This window comes from Megalobrama amblycephala, linkage group LG21 (genome assembly GCF_018812025.1).
Source record: "Megalobrama amblycephala isolate DHTTF-2021 linkage group LG21, ASM1881202v1, whole genome shotgun sequence".
Classification (NCBI taxonomy): domain Eukaryota; kingdom Metazoa; phylum Chordata; class Actinopteri; order Cypriniformes; family Xenocyprididae; genus Megalobrama; species Megalobrama amblycephala.
In genome coordinates this window covers 23,614,264-23,634,960 of record NC_063064.1, presented here as the reverse complement: position 1 = coordinate 23,634,960, position 20,697 = coordinate 23,614,264, and the positions used below count along the sequence as shown (strand labels likewise).

At 40.6% G+C, this 20,697-nt stretch overlaps 2 protein-coding genes across 4 annotated transcripts in view; both read right to left on the bottom strand.

Moving 5' to 3' along the window:
- Nucleotides 1-62: 62 nt before the first annotated feature.
- Nucleotides 63-12,009, bottom strand: slc22a7a (solute carrier family 22 member 7a). Its single transcript, XM_048171923.1, has 10 exons — nt 11,309-12,009; nt 10,600-10,703; nt 10,024-10,178; nt 9,628-9,796; nt 2,527-2,650; nt 2,312-2,421; nt 2,010-2,224; nt 1,802-1,910; nt 465-671; nt 63-284 (listed from the first exon to the last, which is right to left on the bottom strand). Exons 1-10 carry the CDS (start codon nt 11,708-11,710, stop codon nt 197-199), a joined length of 1,683 nt encoding a protein of 560 aa, XP_048027880.1. The 5' UTR covers nt 11,711-12,009; the 3' UTR covers nt 63-196.
- Nucleotides 12,010-12,590: 581 nt separating this feature from the next.
- Nucleotides 12,591-20,697, bottom strand: part of ttbk1a (tau tubulin kinase 1a) — a 35,910-nt gene continuing 27,803 nt past the window's right edge. For all 3 annotated transcript variants that reach the window (XM_048171918.1, XM_048171921.1, XM_048171919.1), the window contains 2 exons: nt 14,524-16,019; nt 12,591-13,938 (listed from right to left, as the gene is read on the bottom strand). In XM_048171918.1, coding sequence (XP_048027875.1) covers nt 13,494-13,938; nt 14,524-16,019 — 1,941 coding nt within the window. In that variant the 3' untranslated portion in view covers nt 12,591-13,493. The remainder of the gene's footprint in view (nt 13,939-14,523; nt 16,020-20,697) is intronic.

The following is a 20,697-nucleotide window of genomic DNA, read 5'->3' as shown; positions in this document are numbered from 1 at the left end:
AGATAAAATACAAAAAAACAACACCTTATTTTAATAGACAGCAATTTGTCGACATTTTACTTGTCTTGTGAAAGCTCAAAGACATTTTTTATCCCTTGTGTGCTACAAATGTCTTGTAGTTGATGTTATTTATTCACATCTGTCCATAAGGATCTTGAACTGTAAGGAGTCATTGTTCTTCTGACAGCATTCGCCTTTATGAGTCCTTCTCTTGTAAAGCCGCAGGTGCTGAATTCATCTCAGAGAGTTCAACATCCCTCTCTGATTCTGTGGACACCGTGTGCCTTTAATAAATAAATGACAAATATTTCACATTGTGTCATATTTCAATAACTATGCAGTTTTGTGGTATTTAATATTGGTTGTTGTGGTATGTTCATATTCTGGTACTTCATATTTTGTATGATTCAGCAGACAGCTATTTTGGCATCCTTCTATACTGGATATATGATCTGATACTATACCTCCCCTCCTCCACATCCAGAACGTTCTCTGGAAGCTGAACATTGGTGGTCTCGGGCAGAAGGAAGACCACACTTCCACTGAAAACTGCAGTGGCAGCAAACACTACAGGCGGTGCAAAGCGCCACATGTCCTCCAATAATATGACCATGGGGGCCAGTGAACCTCCGAGACGGGCTATAAAAGAGGTGTAGCCCAAGCCACACTGCCTATGAAAGATAAGGAGAAGCAGAGTAAGTTCCTTCATTCCAAAAGACAAGAGGTAGGTCATATATATGGATTAAATTAGGGGGGGTTTAAACTGGGGTCCGGGGACCTGCAGGGGGCCGCATGGGAGTGACGGGGTCAGTGGAAAAGTCTATAAAAAACTGTAAAAAAATGTTTAATCAATAAGTAAGATTAAAATAATTAAATAAATTAATACATTTTTTTCCTTTGCTTTTTTCGCATACAGACGCCAATTTAGTCATTTTTGCAAATCCGTATGAATGTATTATGCATGTCAGGCCAGTAGTTGGCGATGTCACTTTGTAAAGAAACGATACGCATCTATAGACTGAACACATAATATGCATTCGCATGACGTCATCATTTTCACAGATATGCATTTATGTTTACATGGTTTTGTTTACAAAACCGATTTCAAAAGTTCTCATTTTCAGGCCACCAAAAGGCTGTTGTCTTGTAAATGAATGGCCAAAACGCATAAAAAGATTTCTGCTTTTAGTTAAAAACGGTGTTGTGCAAACAGCAAGATAACACGGGCTGGAACAAGGAACAGGTGTGGGTAATGAGTTGCAATGGAGACTATCGAGGGTAACTATGGAAACAAACATGGGTTTACTATGGGAACAAACAAGGCAAATGAAAAATGTGTCTAATTTTGAAGGCCATATTCATCATCAAAGATGTCTCGTTGCAATTTCATTATGACTTTGCAATGTAATGGTTACTTTTCTGAAATACTTTTCTGAAACACCCGAAAACCGATACAGCCGAAACTAATCATAGGAAGTCAAACAGCAGGAACAACAGGAACAAAAATACACTTCAAAATAAAAGTCCTTAAACACAAGACAGGGGAAACAAGACAGGAATTGCAATAATGTTAAATAATTTTATATTTATAATATTAACTTTTCAGTGTATAAACTTGGGTGTTTTTCAAATTTTAGGATGGGGTCCCTCACATGAGGATGATCCTATTTAGGGATCAGTGGCATATGAAAGACTGAAAACCCCTGGCAATTACATTTTATCATTTTTTTTACAAGTGCTCTTCCAGCTTTTACTTTTAAAAGAATAAATATAATTAAAAATAAATAAATAAATAAAATACCGGAGTACAGTAGGGTAGAGCTCAGATGTGTACAAGAAGGCAATGGTAAAGGCTGCCTCTGAGAACCCCTTCCCAATAACTGCAATTCCTGTACGCACAGCAGCAAACTCTGCAGATGAAACAGCACAACATTTCTTCAGTAATTCATATCCACCATCAAATATGGCAAAGAGGTCAAAGATGCAGCATGATAAGAATGAAGGAGTACCTGTTGGGATTATACTGTTTAGTCCAATGAGAGCTCCTGCTATAATGAGAGACCACGCCTGGCCGTTTCTCCGTCCAATTCGGTCCAGAGTGAAGTAGGTCCCAACCTTAGCTGGGACTTCAATGACTCCATAGACAAACTGTGTAAGATAGATGTTCAGACCAAACCCAGTGATGTTGAAGCTAATGCCATAGTAGGTAAAAGCAACTGCAAACCTGTTGATTCAAACAAAGATTGTTGATTTACAAGAAAAAAAAAAAACACAGTTACTTTTATATCACAATGAAAAGGTGCTCACATACCAGAAAATCCCTGAGAAAAGCACAATCTTTCTCATTTTCGGTGTCCTCACTAAATCAAGGTAGGAATGATTCTTGCTGGAGACCTCAGTAATGGTGATTTTCTTTAAGGTCTATATTATATAGGTGACAAATGTTTTATTTAGTTTTTAATTAAGAGATATAGGATGTGATCAAAACTGGTTATAAAAAATGAAAGCTCAGCTAGGTGTGTTTACCTCAGTGTCCAGTTTATGAGTGTAACTGTACTTTCCATTCATCTTAGCACACTGAGTGAGATACTTCTGTGCCTCTTCAACCCTGCCATTGGCCAGCAGCCATCTTGCTGACTCAGGAATCCACCTTTTGAGATGATTTGCAAAAGAGAAAAATAGTCTTATAATCATGATGCACATTTCGAGGCCTAAAAATATATTTTTGTAAAATATATATATATATATATATATATATATATATATATATATATATATATATATATATACAGTACAGTCCAAAAGTTTGGAACCACTAAGATTTTTAATGTTTTTAAAAGAAGTTTCGTCTGCTCACCAAGGCTACATTTATTTAATTAAAAATACAGTAAAAAACAGTAATATTGTGAAATATTATTACAATTTAAAATAACTGTTTTCTATTTGAATATATTTCACAAAGTAATTTATTCCTGTGATGGCAAAGCTGAATTTTCAGCATCATTACTCTACAGTCTTCAGTGTCACATGATCCTTCAGAAATCATTCTAATATTTGTGTACAATATTTTTTTTCAGGATTATTTGATGAATAGAAAGTTCAAAAGAACAGTGTCACGGTATTTGAATGCATTGTTTCCTGCTTGTCTCGTGTCACTGTTGTTGTGTGTGTGTGTGTGTTTGTGGGCGTGCCCGAGCCACTTGGATGATCAGCGCTTCCAGCTGACACCTATCACAGCACCAGCTGCAGCTCATTTGCTCACCATATATATACTCACTCATATCTCATCTCATTTGTCAGATCGTTGTTTGATGTCTCCATGCTGTGTCTACCATCCTGTTCCTGTTCGGCGTGCCAGTCTCGTGATTCCTGTTCCTGTTCGGTGTCTATGTGGATTACGTTCTTTGTCTGGATTCTTCGGTCATCTTCACCAGCACACTTCATCTCATCAACGCACCTTGTCTTCACGCTGACCATCTCAGTCCCTGTGCCACCAGTGAACTCAACGTTCAGTGACTGTCCATTTTTATACGTCTCAATAAACGTGTTAACTCGCTATTGTTTCCAGTATTCTATCATGACAGAACGATCTGACCAAAGCATGGAAGCAGCGAGTAATCCATCTTCAGCGCTGGAAGATTTTATCAACAGCAGTCTTCATAGAATGGATTCACAGGAGAAGAACCTGAACGACACGGGTCGTGCTGTCCAAGCATTGGTGGCGCAGGTGTCCGAGCTCACCCAACAACTCCAACTTCTACGTGCTCCCACTGCGCCACCCACACCGGCCGTTCTCCCCACACCACCAGAAAGCGTCGCCCAGCTGGAGCCCCGACTACCAGTTCCTGAATCATATGCAGGTGAACCCAGTTACTGCAGATCTTTTCTCACACGATGTTCTATGCATTTTTCTCTTCAACCCAGAACTTTCAACACAGAACGTGCCAAGGTCGCTTTTGTGCTGACTCTACTGACTGGGAGGGCGGCGCTATGGGGAACGGCGGTGTGGGAGAACCAAGATCCGTGCTGCGCCTCATTCCAGACACTCGCCGCTGAGATGAAACGCGTGTTCGACCGCGCGGTTGCCGGGAGAGAAGCGGCCAGAATGCTGGCGGAGCTACGTCAGGGAGAGAGGTCGGTTTCTGACTTTTCCATTGAGTTTCGGACTTTAGCGGCAGAGTGTCAATGGAACGAGGAGGCGCAGTGGGACATGTTCCTGCATGGGTTGGCTGACCGCATCCACAAGGAGATTTATGCTTTGGATCTTCCCACATCACTTAACGGACTGATTGAACTGGCTTTGAGAGTGGATGCTCGACTGACCAGGGTCGAGCGACGAGTCCTACCCAGCCGTGTTTCTGGAGGAATTGAGAGTTCACGATCCAGCGGTGGGGATGCGGTCAGCCCCGTTCAAGATCACGAACCCATGCAGGTAGGGCGAGCTCGGCTTTCCCGGGAGGAGAGGGAGAGGCGGAGATCCCAGGGCCTTTGCCTCTACTGCGGGGGAGCTGGCCACTACGCTTACAACTGTCCGGTAAAAGGTCAAGCCCGGTAGTAAGTATGAGGCTACTATCGGGTGGGATCTCCGCCGAGAAGACCTCATCCACATCTACGCTCCTCCCGGTAAGATTGAGATGGTCTAATCACATTCACGACTGTCGAGCACTTCTGGACTCCGGGGCCGAAGGTAATTTTATGGATTATGCATTTGCACTCAAACTTCAGATTCCCCTCAAATCCCTCACTAACAAGATTGCAGTACACGCTCTTAACGGTCAAGAACTCCCCACCATCTCACGCACCACTGAAGACCTCACCCTCATCACATCAGGCAACCACTCCGAGATCATATCTTTTCTTATTTTGGACTCTCCTCTTGCACCCATCGTCCTTGGTCATCCCTGGCTAGTTCAACACAACCCCAAGGTGGACTGGTTCCAGAAGTCCATCGGGGCTTGGAGCAATAAGTGTCATGAGTCGTGTCTTGTGTCTGCATGTCCGTCTGTCTCTGTTTCTGTTTTTCAGGAGGAAACAGTGGATTTATCTAACGTGCCCGCGGAGTACCACGACCTGAAGGAGGTGTTCAGTAAGTCTCGGGCTGCTTCTCTCCCTCCGCATCGTCCCTATGACTGTGCCATAGATTTAGTGCCAGGTAAATCTCCGCCTAAAGGCAAGTTATATTCACTTTCTGTTCCGGAAAGGGAGGCTATGGAGAAATATATTTCTGATTCACTGGCATCTAGGTTCATCCGCCCTTCCTCTTCTCCAGCGGGGGCGGGGTTCTTTTTTGTGGGGAAGAAGGACGGATCTCTGCGACCTTGTATTGATTACCGGGGACTGAACAACATCACGGTAAAGAATACTTACCCTTTGCCGTTGATGTCTTCAGCATTCGAGAGGTTGCAGGGAGCGTCAATTTTCACAAAATTGGATTTACGTAATGCTTATCATTTGGTCCGCATCAGGGAGGGGGATGAATGGAAGACCGCTTTTAACACCCCTAGGGGGCACTTTGAATACTTGGTTATGCCGTTTGGGCTTTCCAACTCCCCCGCGGTTTTCCAGGCACTCGTCAACGACGTGCTGCGAGATATGGTCGACCAGTTCATATATGTCTACCTGGATGACATATTGATTTTTTCTTCTTCTCTCCAGGAACATGTGCAGCACGTCCGACGAGTGCTTCAGAGGTTGCTAGTGAATGGGCTTTTTGTCAAGGCGGAGAAATGCGTGTTTCATGCACAGTCTGTTCCTTTTCTAGGGTACATTGTGTCGACTGAGGGAGTACGCATGGATCCCGAGAAGGTTAAGGCTGTGGTGGATTGGCCAAGTCCGGATTCCCGTAAGGCCCTACAGAGGTTTCTGGGATTCGCCAATTTCTACCGGCGTTTTATTCGCAATTTCAGCCAACTAGCCGCGCCTCTGATTGCCTTGACCTCCCCCAGAACTACGTTCAGGTGGTCAGACACAGCCGAGGCTGTGTTTGCCAAACTGAAAGGTTGCTTTGTTTCAGCCCCTATTCTCGTTGCCCCTGATCCATCACGGCAGTTCGTGGTGGAGGTCGATGCGTCAGAGGTGGGGGTAGGGGCGGTGTTATCCCAGCGTTCTCCCACAGACGACAAGATGCACCCTTGCGCGTTTTTTTCTCATCGGTTATCTCCTGCTGAACGTAATTACGACATTGGTAACCGAGAGTTGCTGGCGGTCAAGCTTGCATTGGATGAGTGGCGTCACTGGTTAGAAGGTTCAGGGGTACCTTTTATCGTATGGACCGACCACAAGAATTTGGAATATATCAGAACCGCTAAAAGATTGAACTCCAGGCAGGCTCGGTGGGCACTTTTTTTCGGTCGTTTTGATTTTACTCTCTCGTACCGCCCGGGTTCCAAAAACATCAAACCCGATTCATTGTCGCGCATTTTTGATCGTTCCGAGCGCCCGTCTACTCCCGAGTACATTTTTCCGGAGACTCTAGTTGTTTCCACACTCACATGGGAGGTCGAATCGAAGGTCAAGACGGCCTTAGAAGGGGTAACGCCTCCGCCCGGGTGCCCACCGAACCGGTTATTCGTGCCGGAGGGATTACGGTCCATGGTCATCCAGTGGGGACATTGTTCTAATGTGGCTTGTCATCCAGGAGTTAAACGCACTAAATTTCTAGTCAAGCAACGATTCTGGTGGCCACTTATGGCTCGTGATGTTCACAGTTTTGTTTTGGCTTGCTCAGTTTGTGCCACTGGTAAGACTTCCAATCGTCCTCCTGATGGGCTACTCCAACCGCTGCCTGTCCCTTCGAGACCCTGGTCCCATATCGCACTAGATTTTATCACCGCCCTTCCGCTCTCTCAGGGTTACACGGTAGTTTTAACCGTGGTGGACCGATTCTCGAAGGCGGCCCATTTCATTCCCTTGCCCAAATTGCCATCAGCCAAGGAGACAGCGTTGATAGTCGTGAATCACGTCTTTCGCTTACATGGCCTCCCGACAGACGTGGTTTCCGACAGAGGACCCCAGTTTGTATCTAAATTTTGGCAAGAATTTTGTAAGTTGTTAGGAGCGACTGTCAGTCTGTCCTCAGGGTTTCATCCCCAGAGCAATGGCCAAACTGAGAGAGCCAACCAAGATTTGGAAAGAACGTTGCGATGTTTGGTCTCTAAGAATCCTTCCTCGTGGAGCCAGCAACTCTCTATGGTGGAGTACGCCCACAATACGTTGCCAGTGTCGTCCACGGGCCTATCTCCGTTTGAGTGTAGTGTAGGTTACCAGCCATCCATTTTTCCTAGTCTGGAATCCGAGGTCGCGGTCCCCTCCGCTCACGCCTTCGTCCAGAGGTGTCACCGCACCTGGACTAGAGCCCGAGAGACTCTTCTCCAGGTGAGGGAGCGCACCTAAGGCCAAAGCCGATCGCCACCGGTCTAAGCCTCCCGTATACGTCGTTGGTCAAAAGGTGTGGCTTTCTACCAAGAACATTCCTCTCCGCTCCGTGTCTAATAAACTTGCTCCCAAATTTATTGGTCCGTTTACTGTCACCAAGATCATTAGTCCGGTGGCAGTCCGCCTCAAACTCCCTCCAGCGTACAGGAGGATTCATCCCGTCTTTCATGTATCCAAAGTAAAACCCGTGTTTCATTCTAGAATTAATCCGCCAGCCCCGGTTCCCCCACCGCCGCGACTCGTAGATGGGGAACCCACCTATTCGGTTAATCGCATTCTGGATGCTAGACGGAGGGGACGCGGATTTCAGTACTTGGTGGACTGGGAAGGTTACGGTCCGGAGGAGAGAAGTTGGGTACCTGCCAGAGACATTCTGGATCACTCCCTTATCGATGATTACAATCGACAGGTAAGGGAGTCGGGGAACGCCAGGAGGCGTTCCTAGGAGGAGGGGTACTGTCACGGTATTTGAATGCATTGTTTCCTGCTTGTCTCGTGTCACTGTTGTTGTGTGTGTGTGTGTGTGTGTGTGTGTGTGTTTGTGGGCGTGCCCGAGCCACTTGGATGATCAGCGCTTCCAGCTGACACCTATCACAGCACCAGCTGCAGCTCATTTGCTCACCCATATATATACTCACTCATATCTCATCTCATTTGTCAGATCGTTGTTTGATGTCTCCGTGCTGTGTCTACCATCCTGTTCCTGTTCGGCGTGCCAGTCTCGTGATTCCTGTTCCTGTTCGGTGTCTATGTGGATTACGTTCTTTGTCTGGATTCTTCGGTCATCTTCACCAGTACACTTCATCTCATCAACGCACCTTGTCTTCACGCTGACCATCTCAGTCCCTGTGCCACCAGTGAACTCAACGTTCAGTGACTGTCCATTTTTATACGTCTCAATAAACGTGTTAACTCGCTATTGTTTCCAGTATTCTATCATGACAAACAGTGTTTATCTGAAATCTAATCTTTTGTAACATTAAAAATGTCTTTACTGCCACTTTTGATTGATTTAATGCATCCTTGCTGAATAAAAGTATTCATTTCTTTAATTTCTTTTCAAAAAAATAAAAATAAAAATTCTTACTGACCCCAAACTTTTGAACGGTAGTGTATAATGCTACAGAAGCTTTGTATTTCAGATAAATGCTGTTCTTTTGAACTTTCTATTCATCAAGGAATCCTGAAAAAAAAAGTACACAACTGTTTTCAACATTGAAAATAATCATAAATGTTTATTGAGCAGCAAATCAGCATATTAGAATGATTTCTGAAGGATCATGTGACACTGAAGACTGGAGTAACGATGCTGAAAATTCAGCTTTGCATCACAGGAATAAATTACTTTGTCAAATATATTTAAATAGTACACAGTTATTTTAAATTGTAATAATATTTCACAATATTACTGTTTTTTACTGTATTTTTAATTAAATAAATGTAGCCTTGGTGAGCAGACGAAACTTCTTTTAAAAACATTAAAAATCTTAGTGGTTCCAAACTTTTGGACTGTACTGTATATATATATATATATATATATATATATATATATAGTTATATATATATATATAGTTTAAATATTATTTACCTTTTTAATATTTGTTAATCAATAATAAATTGAAATTTGAATTGAATATTTTTTTCCCTTCATATTATATTTAGTTATATTTTGCGCGAATTATGGGTGTAACTTCGGTTAAGTGCTCTATGAACGCAATAAGACATTTTTAAAAACTTTGAGATGACATTTATAACAGGTAAATACAATTGTTATAACATGTCACGTTAAAATACCAAGCGTTACATTATTCTCGTGATATCGGAATATAAATAACAGCTCATGTAGGAATAATAACAGCTCATTCAGTCAAACGGATAAGCTTTATTTGTAGGGCAACCTAATTATTTGAAATTATTCTTTTCAGTCTTTTGGCTCTTATTTAGAAGGCGGGACTTATTCCGCCATATTGCGCGTTACACTTTCTCCCATTCAAAACAATACGAGTGACACATCTTGTGTTATTCTATAGTCTTTGGCCGTGTCATGCGCGAGACGCTGCAAAAGACGCGAGACGCGATACTCATCTGTCTAGCTAGCGCATGTTTACATAGAAAAAAATGGGAAAAATTGGAAATTGAAAAACGCGTTCTGTGTGAACCAGTTATTCTTTTACTTGCAGTTCCGCCACTCACCACCAGGCAATTATGCCAACAAGGCAGGGTGATGTCACCACCAGGATGAGGTGCCTCCAGTCCCTGATGAGATATGCCAGAAGAGCCAGAAGCATGTTCCCCACACTCCATCCAAGACTGATGATGGTACCCGTAAATGTGCGGTGTTTAATGTCTGTCCACTCAATACCTGTAGAGTGAGCAGAGTTCATGAAAGAGTCTGTGAAAACAATAGTGTGAATAATCTGGTAGAGTTTTAATAGGGATCATTTCAGATTATGTCTTTTAAACTTTTGAATGGTAGCGTATAAACATACACACTGGACAACATACACTGATGAGTAATTCACAAGAAAGTAAATAAGATCAGTTTTGATTTCATGTTGATTAATGATGATTAAAGAAATGGATAGATACACAGGGCCACCGTGGTGATAGACATCCCGGTCAGGGCAAGTCCGCACAAGGTTCTCGCTATGGCGAACATCACATAAGATGTAGAAAAGGCCTCAACAATTCCAAAAATAGCACTGACCACAAAGGACACCTGAATCATTGGCTTACGACCAAACCTGTGGAGTGATATGAAAGATATATTTAACCACATTAGACCATTTTATAAGAGTGAAAATCACATGGAAACAGTGTGCACATTCTCTCTTGCTCTTTACACAAATAGCCTGAGGTGAGCAGTTTTGGGTGTGGGTTTAACTGTGACATGTTCCGTGACAAATAAGGAGTACGATGAATATTTGAACTCTGTTGTGAAAGCAAAGAATGATTATGAATATGTATAAGTCAGCTATGCAGAACAAATCAAGGGGAATGAATCGTTTTTCAACCTCAGACATGTGAGTAAAGACACTTTATTGTAGAAAAATCATGTGACCAACTTTGAGTCTAATGAATCTTGGCTATGGTCCATGGATGAAAGAATTAAAAATAGCATGGAACAAATTATTCTAATACATAATAGTAATAAAAATAACATACTTATCTGCCAACTGGCCAAACATGATAGCACCGATTGTCACTCCGATAAAGAAAAAGGTGGCAAGGGCTTGGTTTAGCTTTTTGTTGTCACATACCAAATCCCACTAGAAAAAGAGAGACAAATCTTTGCTGATTTTGTATATTTTCATATGTGTTAGAGAATATACTGGTGAAATAAAGTGCATGAACAGCATGAAAATAAATAATGTTTCTTCAACATATAAAACAGAACAGTTCTCAACTAGAGGTCCTCAAGATGGCTTGAAATGATTTATAAAACATGCTTTAAATAAGCTAGAACTGCTAAAAATCAAGTTGCAAACTGTCATCATATTTCTTATTTTACATAATTTAACTCAGATTTTTTTATTTAAGAACCAGGCTTGTGACGGTCTTGGAAAACCTGGATATATGATTGGGATTTTAAGTGTAAATAAAAAAATATTTTAAAAAATCCCCATAATCATTAAAGACTAGAAAAAACATTTAAATTCATTGATAATTAAAAGTGTAAACACTGAAGAACATAGTTATCGAAATGTATGGAATTTGATGGTTTTAATTGTTAATAATTATTTTTAATATATTGCTGCTTTGTCATTACAGCAGAAATTCGAGATATATCTTGGGGCCTTTCAAATGTTGTCTTTGACAATGCCTTGGAGTTGAGGACCACTGAAATAGAGGAAAGCGCCTTGCAGATTCTTACCTCTGTGGCGGTTGTTGAGGTGAACTGTGAGCGGTCATAAACCCATCCGTGCTGGCATGGCACCGAAACATTTGATCGGTTTCCATACAGTCGGGACAGGTCACCATTAGGGTCAAAGTCCAAAGGAAGAGGGTACATCTTGCAGGAGCTGTAGGAGCCATCTGCATTACGTGGGATGCCAAAAGCCAGAATCTGTGCCGATTCACCGTCCTTCTCTGTGCCTCCTGCGTACCGGTCGTCCAAGTGAGGAAGAGCACAGTGATGGGTTGGAACACCTGAGATGAAGTTGTGGAGCAGGAAATGCAGTGGAAGGATGACCCGTGGGAGCCAGAGGATGTACAGAACCAGAAACTGGAACTTGTTGAAGCCACCAATTTCATGAAGGACGTCCTCAAACCTCATAGCTGAAAGTGAGTTAAGCTAGCAAGTAGATCTTTGTAGAATGCACGTTCTACTCACCCATCAGAATCGAGATCTTCACAATGAAATTTGCTCTGTTCTAGAGACACACTTGGTTTTTGGTCTGTAGTGAACGGCGAGTAGAGAATTGTCTGAGGAGATGAGCAGTGCTGAATTGCTATATGTTATCGTAACTCTGTTCCCGGTCATGCTTTTCAGAGCCTGTATGAGACACAAGAAGGTCTTTGTCTTGGTAAGCTCAAGAAAAAGAAGAATCCCAGGCCTTAAAAGTTCACTATCCCTCACCTGACTAGCCGGAGAGAGGAAATAGAAAATACATTAGTTCCATTTTTTTTTTTTTTTTTTTTTATTGAAAAAATGGCAAGTGAGATCTCTGTATTAAATATTAAAAGGAGAAAAGTAATTTTACTACTTTTTCTGTCTAGTGCTAGATTTGGCCGATTTAATTTGACTTGGAATATTAGAATTTTAGATATTTAAGAAACACACACACACACACACACACATATATATATATATATATATATATATATATATATATATATATATATACAATATGCTTTTTAGAATTACGTTATGAATTTATAAAACAAGGTTGAGACTTGTGCTTTAGTTGTGAACTCAGTAAACCATCCAAACCATTTACAGTCAGTAAACCAAATCAGAAAACCATGAATATGCCAATGTGTTGTTAAATTATTGAAGTATTAACTTAAAATCTCAGGGTTACTTGAAATAAAAGGGGGTTTGGCTGACAGAAAAGTTTGTGAATCCCTGTCATACAGTTTAATGTGTAAATGTTTTCAATTACTGGGAAGAACGTGGAATGTGTCGATTGCAGAAAAACAACAACATAACACAATTAAGACTTGATCATTTTATGCTCCTTGTTCCAACAGAAATCTCACTTAACATCTCACCATTGTAATAAGAGCAAAAGAGTGGAAATTGTTCATTTAGAAATAATCCGTATTGACAATTATTAATAATGTGTGATTTCTGCCATGCTTAGAAAATGAGATAACTCAGTGTAGAACCTACAATATTTTCCTTTAAGAAAATTAAAACCCAAGTACTTTACCATTTCCTTTGCCTGATAAAAAATAAAGAGGTCTCTGCAAGAAATACTGAAAAGAATATATACAAGCATACAGCAGTATCATCAAACACTTGTAACAAGCTAAAGACAAGGCATGCCCATCATCACAAGGTTTACAAAGAGGGCCGAGCTGCAGACCAGAGGAAATTTGTGCATTTGTCCTTGGATATGTGGCAGATTTTACAATGTTCTGTGTGTCTGGTGGTTTATAATAATTTGTGCTGCCTAAATACACATAATATATGGTATGACTGATTTAGATGCTGTAAATCATTTTTACATTATTATTGTGTGTCAAGGGTCAAAGACAACTTGGCATCTAACTAATAATAAAGTACACCTTTAAAAACCATATATTAAATTAAATATGCACAACAGAACAACACATATACAGTATAGCACCGTGTAAGCTAAATGTGACATTTCCTCCATTATATTCCAAAAAACTTTCAGTAAAGTGAAAGTTCTACATGGTTTAACCTTATAGTACAACATAAAATTATTTGGTGCAGAATCCAAAATTAGAACTATAGCCATTCGTTGATTAGGAAGAACATTAAATTAATTAAAAAGATTAATTTTGGTCAATGGGGCAGATTACATTTTGAGGCAATATGTTCAAGTAATTGAGAAGAAACAATCCCAGTAAACAGCAGTCACAGTGTCTTATCTGCCTGCAGCTGTTTTGTTGCTTGTGCTTTTTTCCCTTTTAACGGGTACTGTGTTCTTCGAATGAGCAGAAGCTTTGGTTTGATTCTTGACAGGTGTATTGGTGGGTTGGTTTGGTGATGGTTTGGCGTCCTTTGCAGGACCACTGCAAGTAGTAGTCCTAGATTTCACTGGGAGCTCCACAGTGGCTCGGAGGGCATACCGCTGCTTGCGAGATTCGCTAACCGCAGTTTGTAGGGGTAGCCTATGGGGAGAGGGACTAGCGATACGGGTTGAAGAGAAAGTGCAGTTTGTGGTGCTTAAGCTGCGACGAGATGAAGCCGGAATACACGAGAGAGGCATGCGATTGCTTCCGCTTGGCTTGGTAGAAAAAGACAATGTTGATTTTGATCTTGCGTGCAGTGGTGGAGCACTTGATCCTGATTGTGGTTGTACTTTTGGCCTAAGGTGAAAAAAACAAACAAAATTTATTTAATTTACCATAATAATGGTATGCTGTCAACTGGGTTGTGCAAAATTCTGAATTGAAGAAATGAAATGAAGAAATTCTTAAAGGGTAAGTTCACCCAAAATGAAAATTCTGTCATTAATTACTCACCCTCAAGTCGTTCCAAACCCATAAGACATTCGTTCATCTTCAGAACACAAATTAAGATTTTTTTGATGAAATCCGTAAGCTTTCTGGCTTCCAAAAGACTGCAACGTTATTACCACTTTCGAGGCCAGGAAAAGGTAGTAAATGCATCGCAGTCTATCGGAGGTCAGAAAGCTCTCTGATTTCATCAAAAATATCTTCATTTTTGTGTTCCAAAGATGAACGAAGGTCTTACGGGTTTGGAACGACATGAGGGTGAGTAATAAATGACAGGATTTTCATTTTTGGGTGAACTAACCCTTGAATTTGAATGTGCTTCATCTTTTTTTGAAAAAAATGAATTTGAATTTGAATTGGAATGACAGGAAGAGGAATTTACAAAGTTGCAATTCAAAGAAATTCAAAAATTCCGTTATTTTGAAGTTAACTTACCCATTGCTTGCCTTTTGTTCTAATTTTGCATTTCCAGCTTCAGGTTGGATAACAGGAGCAACTACTACTAGTTTAGTTGAACGCTTCCTTATTGGGGTAACTGGTCGTGGGATCCTGCTGTGCCACTCACTTTGGTACTTTTCCTCAGCCTCCTTCTTGAGCTTCTTGAGAGAATCATCAGATACATGAACATCTTCCTCTGAGCCTGTAGTAGAAAGAGTCTCTGAAGGTCTCTTGGGCTCGTCTCCAGAAGATAATGAGGATGAAGTCCTGGAATTCAGTCTCATCCAGCGGCCCTGACGTTGTCTTTCTACAGCTTGACGGGCCAGGTCTTGCTGCATGGCTCTTCTACGCAGTCGCTCTTTGGTGGACAGGGATTGTTCAGTTCCTGGTTCCTCTTCTGGGACTAGAATAGGAATTCGACTTTTGCTCCTTGGTCGTGAAGGTTTAGAAACACTTTCAGGTACTGTGTTTTCCTCTTGATACTCCTCTTTTGGTTGTTTGTCCTGTTTGGATTCAATTGATGAACCTTGATGAATGGGTTCCTTAGACTCTAAGGGTAGAGGAACCACAAGACCGTCCTGTTTTTCAGCAGTCTCATTTGGCAAAGACCCATGCAGAACATTGAGTACCTGAGGTTCCTCTGTGGTCACTTCAGACTGGACACACGCTGCTACTCCTCCGGACTCTTGAGAAAGAACTGACTTGTCCTTTATCCGCTTGGATTGTGATTTGCCTTCAACCACCTCTAAAACTTCATGAACCTGTGCACCACTGGAAGACATGACATTCATATGGGATGTCTCTGCAATGTGTACAAAAGTTCGCTCCACTTTGGAGAAAGGGGGTGATGCAATTGAGGCTGAGGCTACCGAAGTTGTTGAGATGGTTATCACTGGTTTAGATATTTGTATGGATGGGTCAACACCAATTGCATCAGGTTGCCTTGCATCTGAAGACCTCTCTGCCTGCTTTATGTCCTCCTGGACCTGTACCTCTAATCGACCAACTTCATCCAACTGCTCATTTTGAGGGGCATCAGATCCCACCACACCTTGATCCACATCAGTCGCATTTATAACATTTGGAGACTTTTTCGTGTCTCCTGGTGAAAACAAAACAAGGGTGTTCGAGACGTCTTCTTGGTCAGGATCTACCTCAGCAACAGAACCCGGTTCTTTTGGCTCCTTGTGCGGATCATCGGCCACTAAGGTGGAAGGAGCCCCATCTTGACTACGTTCAGTGCTCTTTTCGCTTGCACCACTGCTAGATTCACTCTTCGTGACATCGTCATCTCTGGGTCCTTCATCTTGTGTCTCAGGGGGTGTGGCTGTGAAGGCCCGTCGCTGGTGTAGGCTTCCTGTAAGCATGACGGTAAGGAAGTCGGCTCTCTTAGCCTGCAGTTTAGGAAGGATATGGAACATCTCCTTCTCAGAGGATGGGGATTTAGTCCTGTAGTCAGTAGGTGACAACAGGGGCTCACTCGGGGTTGGGCCCTAAAAGATAACATAAAAATGCAAAAGTTACAATGCTGCCATATTGGTAAGGCAATGTAAGAAAAACTATGAGATCTTCCTGGAAAACACCTTCCAGGAACACATACTTACTGCATATGAGGACATACTGTCCTTCATAATTGAGTATCCACATACCCTTTCTAACCATTTTATTAATTTCTAATAATAAAGTAATTCCTATACATTATACAACCACACAACACAACTATTTTTTCTCAAAGACTTTAATTATGTTTAAATTGTACACAAGCTTTTTTAAGATTGTCTAGATTACATACATAAAAAAGGCACAAAAATGTGTTAAAGAATTTTCCCTTTTACAGCAGCCAGTCATATTTTGCTTTTTTTTTCAAGTGTATCCAACATACAGGTTTTCTATACAATACATACAGACTAAAACCAACCAGATAACATGCTTTTATGTATACAGTATTGATTTAATTTCTCTTTCTTAGATATATATGTACATTTATCCTCTAATTTAAAAAAAGTTTAAAATACATGCTTTACTTGGAAATATTACAAGCATACTGTACAGTGATAGTGATAGAAAAGGTAATATGCTTATTGTACATCAATCTAACAGATCACAGCCCATTTACATTACATAGCAATACCAGACTGTCATTGTAAATAAAAACCTTGCTCTTAAATGTCTTGCCTGGTTACATAAAAAGTCAAATAAAACCTTCTGCAACTTATTTTTACAGCACACACTTTTAAATTAGCGCTGTTACCATTGACACATAGTTGTTTTTAATTGCAAATATACGGAATACAGTAAATATTGACAACAGTCGGTGCTTGTATCAGCTCCTTCAAGAGCTTGTCTGTTGTTTTGTGTACATTGTTGCTTTTCAGCTGTGTATCGGTATCAACATAATAGAGTTCATTGTAGTTCATGTGAAGCTTCTCACAACACCAGGCTAAGATTATTACTCTCTGCGGGCATGATTATGCTCCAAACGTCCTTGATCCATCACATCCCACTACATACATTATATAGAATGACCCTGCGATCAACAGTATATCATACAACATGCACATTACAGCTATGATACAGCATTTCCTCCATCTAAAAGGTGTTATTGTGTCAAAGGCATTGTGTATAGGCAGAAAGTAAAACCATAAAAAAAAACTCATAAGAGCATTTTAGTGGGATTTAATAGACTAAATTACTTTCTTTTTGGTATTTCAGAGCATCACATGCAGATGTTCTGGTAGAGATAAAATAAAAGGCCTTAGAGAATGCTGTAAACAGTACATATACACTAAAAGAAAATCTTTTACAAAAACATAAGGGCCATGCTAACATTTTGTAATGGTCTTAAACCGCAAATTTATTTGTCAATTAAATATTTCAAATATTGTCAACTGAATATTTTGCTTTCAAAAAGACATCAAGGAATTTGCTCTGTTGATCACTTAGTATGTAAATCAATATACAATTCATGGAAACATAAAGGCATAACATAAGCCATACAAAATTGTCTTAGTTTCATTTGCTTTCATTGACCAACTTCATTTGCTAGTCATGCAAAAACAAGGTTTTGAACCGCATTGTCTTTCCAGTACTTCCCAGTCAACAGACCTGAACAGTCTCAACAATAACGACTTTTCTTGCACCGTTAATGTCGGTGTCATTACTGTAAAATTACAGCTGAAAATTTGATGTAAACCAGGCAAAAGCAGATGTGCAAAACAAGTGCAAGAGTTAGCAGCCTGTTTGGGTATATAACAGTACATTCATGTGAGAAGCCATGACTGTGACAGTACCAGAAACATATACAGAAACCAAGTCATTTTTTAAATGTATCATTCTGTTCTAATACAGTTTCAAATACTTATTATTTACTCACTGAAGATGCACAATTCAGCAAATGTGATCATATAAAGGTGCAGTACACACTCCAAAACTGACTTGAGTTTTATGCTAGCTTGAACAAACAGATTTTCGAATACACTTTTTCTGAAATCCCATGTTTCTAAACACTTCTTTTGCAAAAAAAGCTTTCATTTTTAGAATTTAAAAAAGATAAACAAATATATTAATAAACTCTAGCGAAAGTAAATGGTTTTCTAAACAATTAATGATCATTTTATTTGCTTTCCTGACAAAAGCCTACATTTTCCATCAACTTTCATGCATCTTATGTTATATTGCCAAAAGATCTCCACCTGCTACAACAAGACCCATTTAACTTTCAAGCCTAGGTTGTTTAATCATGAAACAACTTAAGCCGCCAGCATCCATAAAATGAAGATTATTCAACAAAGGTGCTATTTAATCACTAAAAGTCTAATGTACATACTATTTTCTAGAATATGCCCTTTTTCAGTTCTCCTTTTCAGTATAAACACTGGTGGATTTTAATTGAGAAAATGACAATCTCAATTCAAAACCACCATTCACATCTTATTGCAATCAATCACATTTTTTGTTCCACATCGCCAAGGAAACAGCTATGGCTCCAATTCGGTGTCTTTTTTAAAGTGCAATAGTGAGAAACAGTACTCAAAAGACCCTACAGCAGTCTCACACATATACATTTGCTACTCAATAACATACAACACAAAACTGTGCATCCAACCCAAGACTAACTAGGAGGTATACTATTCAATGAGAGATAATGCTTTCATGGTGCATTCAAAGCTCTATGCACATAAATATATGATATGGAAGCTTTTATCTACACACCTTCCTAAACATTTAAAAGAAAAGATGCTATTAAATGGAAACTGCTTTCATATATATATATACTGTACATATATATATTTATATATATATGTATTTTTGCTTTTGCTTACTTTATGGCTATACTAATTTTAATCAGTGGCAGAGAAACCAAAATGCGTGCTGATCTTTCATTTACAACACAACAGCCGACTCATTTATCTCATATTTAGTTTGTAAAAGACTCCAGCACGCCACTCCATTAGTTATAAAAGCGTAGACATATTATTCCCTTTTGCTCCCATGGTTCCATTTTACATTTAAAACACTTTCATTCAACTTGCATAACATCTCCTTTGTGAGGCAAAGCACCTTTAGAACACAGAAAAAATTAATATTTTTTGTAATATTGAAAGCCTGTGTATGTAAGGAACATTATGTACTATGGATGATGGCTCAGAATGTGTTATAATACTAAAAATATCGAAAAAGGACGGGAAAAAAAAGTAGTTTTGATGGGGTTTTTTTTGCATGGAAGACAATGAAATAGCTTGCATATTAAAGGCAGCGGGTCACTTGATGTATGTTTCAGGTTGACCACATCTGCAATGCAGAAATGCAACACACATGCAACTGAGGTACACGAATAGCCAGTGCAGATAATGAATTTTGGCTATAATTACCTTTATTGTTATATAACTGAGTGACTGAAATGACTAAAGTGTTAGTTCATAACAAGCAGAAAGTGCGAGATATGAACAGCGTGTGTAAAAGCGCGGCATTCCCTTTAATACGTCATTACCTTCTTACAGCCCTCTACAGTTTATTGCATCAGAAAAGACTACATCTTTCCCAAAAAATAATTCATCATCCTTTAAAAAAAAAAAAAAAAAGTCTTTCACATGGGTGTGCGAGAAGAGACTACATCAGCTTTCCTCAGCTGTTTTTGTTCATTAGTTTGGCCAGCATCTGCTGGATCTGCAGGCGGGACACGTTGAGCATGGAGTGCCTGCTGCGCGGACTTCCAGGCGGCTGCAGGGGAGCGTGACGTCTCGAGCCCGATCGGAGGTTACCGTGAGCTGGGCTGCTTTCGGCCGACCGGCTGCGCTGGATGAAGGATCCTCCGGGGTGAGGGTACTGCTCGGTCTCCAACGTGGAGGACGAGAAGACGTAGGAGGCGAGACGTCGTAGCTGGTTGGAGCGCGGGCCCGAGTGAGGCCTGTCATCATCCATCTGAAATAAAACGAGAAAGAGCGAGCGTTGAAATTCCCGAGATTAACAGAGGATTTGTATTTGTAACATTTAAGGCATCTCCCCAGTCGCATGCAGTGAGGAGAACGCCAAACACTCAGAGGAAAGAGAGGAACGGGCTCTCTTTACACAGACCTACAATGGGTTGCCTGGAAACAAGTTTTCACAAGAGACAAAGCTAAAGGGATAGCTATGTTTTTTCTTTTTGGTTGGGCGGCCAACATTGAGAGCCTCTATTCCACAGAGGCTGTTCGTTTGATGCAGATCCACCTCTTAAAAATGTGCCATATGTGACCATGTACAAGACAATGAGCCGAGAGATTCGAGACAAAAAGTACTTTAACCATTTTGCCGATCGGTATCATCACACCGTCATTGTAAATGCGGACAACTTAAGAAAAACGAATGGTCAGGCATACAAACACAAACACACATGGATAAAAATGGGTAAATGTGGATAAAATGATGACAAACAGAAATCAAATAAGAAAAAACAATGAGCAAGTTCATCAAACAGGTACAAAAGGGACTAGCCTAAACTGTGCTTACCGCAAACACCTCTTTCACTCTTCTTTTGTGGCTCCAGCGGCAGCCTTGGTATTTTCTCCGTGGGTGAAATCAACGTGTCATACGTGATTTTGAGCGAAAGGCCGAGCAAAAGGCAGTGGGCATTTAAAAGGTGACGACTGCTGGGAAAATGAGCATCCTCATCTGTTTTGATTTGAGGTTTTG

Bases quoted from the DNA above. Each gene is read 5' to 3' on its own strand.
- slc22a7a (XM_048171923.1), bottom strand. From the start codon at position 11,710: ATGAGGTTTGAGGACGTCCTTCATGAAATTGGTGGCTTCAACAAGTTC. The intron at 10,704-11,308 runs GTAAGAATCTGC...CTCTTTTTCTAG, and splicing joins CCTCAACAACCGCCACAGAG to TGGGATTTGGTATGTGACAA. The intron at 2,225-2,311 runs GTATGTGAGCAC...TTGAATCAACAG, and splicing joins CTTTTCTCAGGGATTTTCTG to GTTTGCAGTTGCTTTTACCT.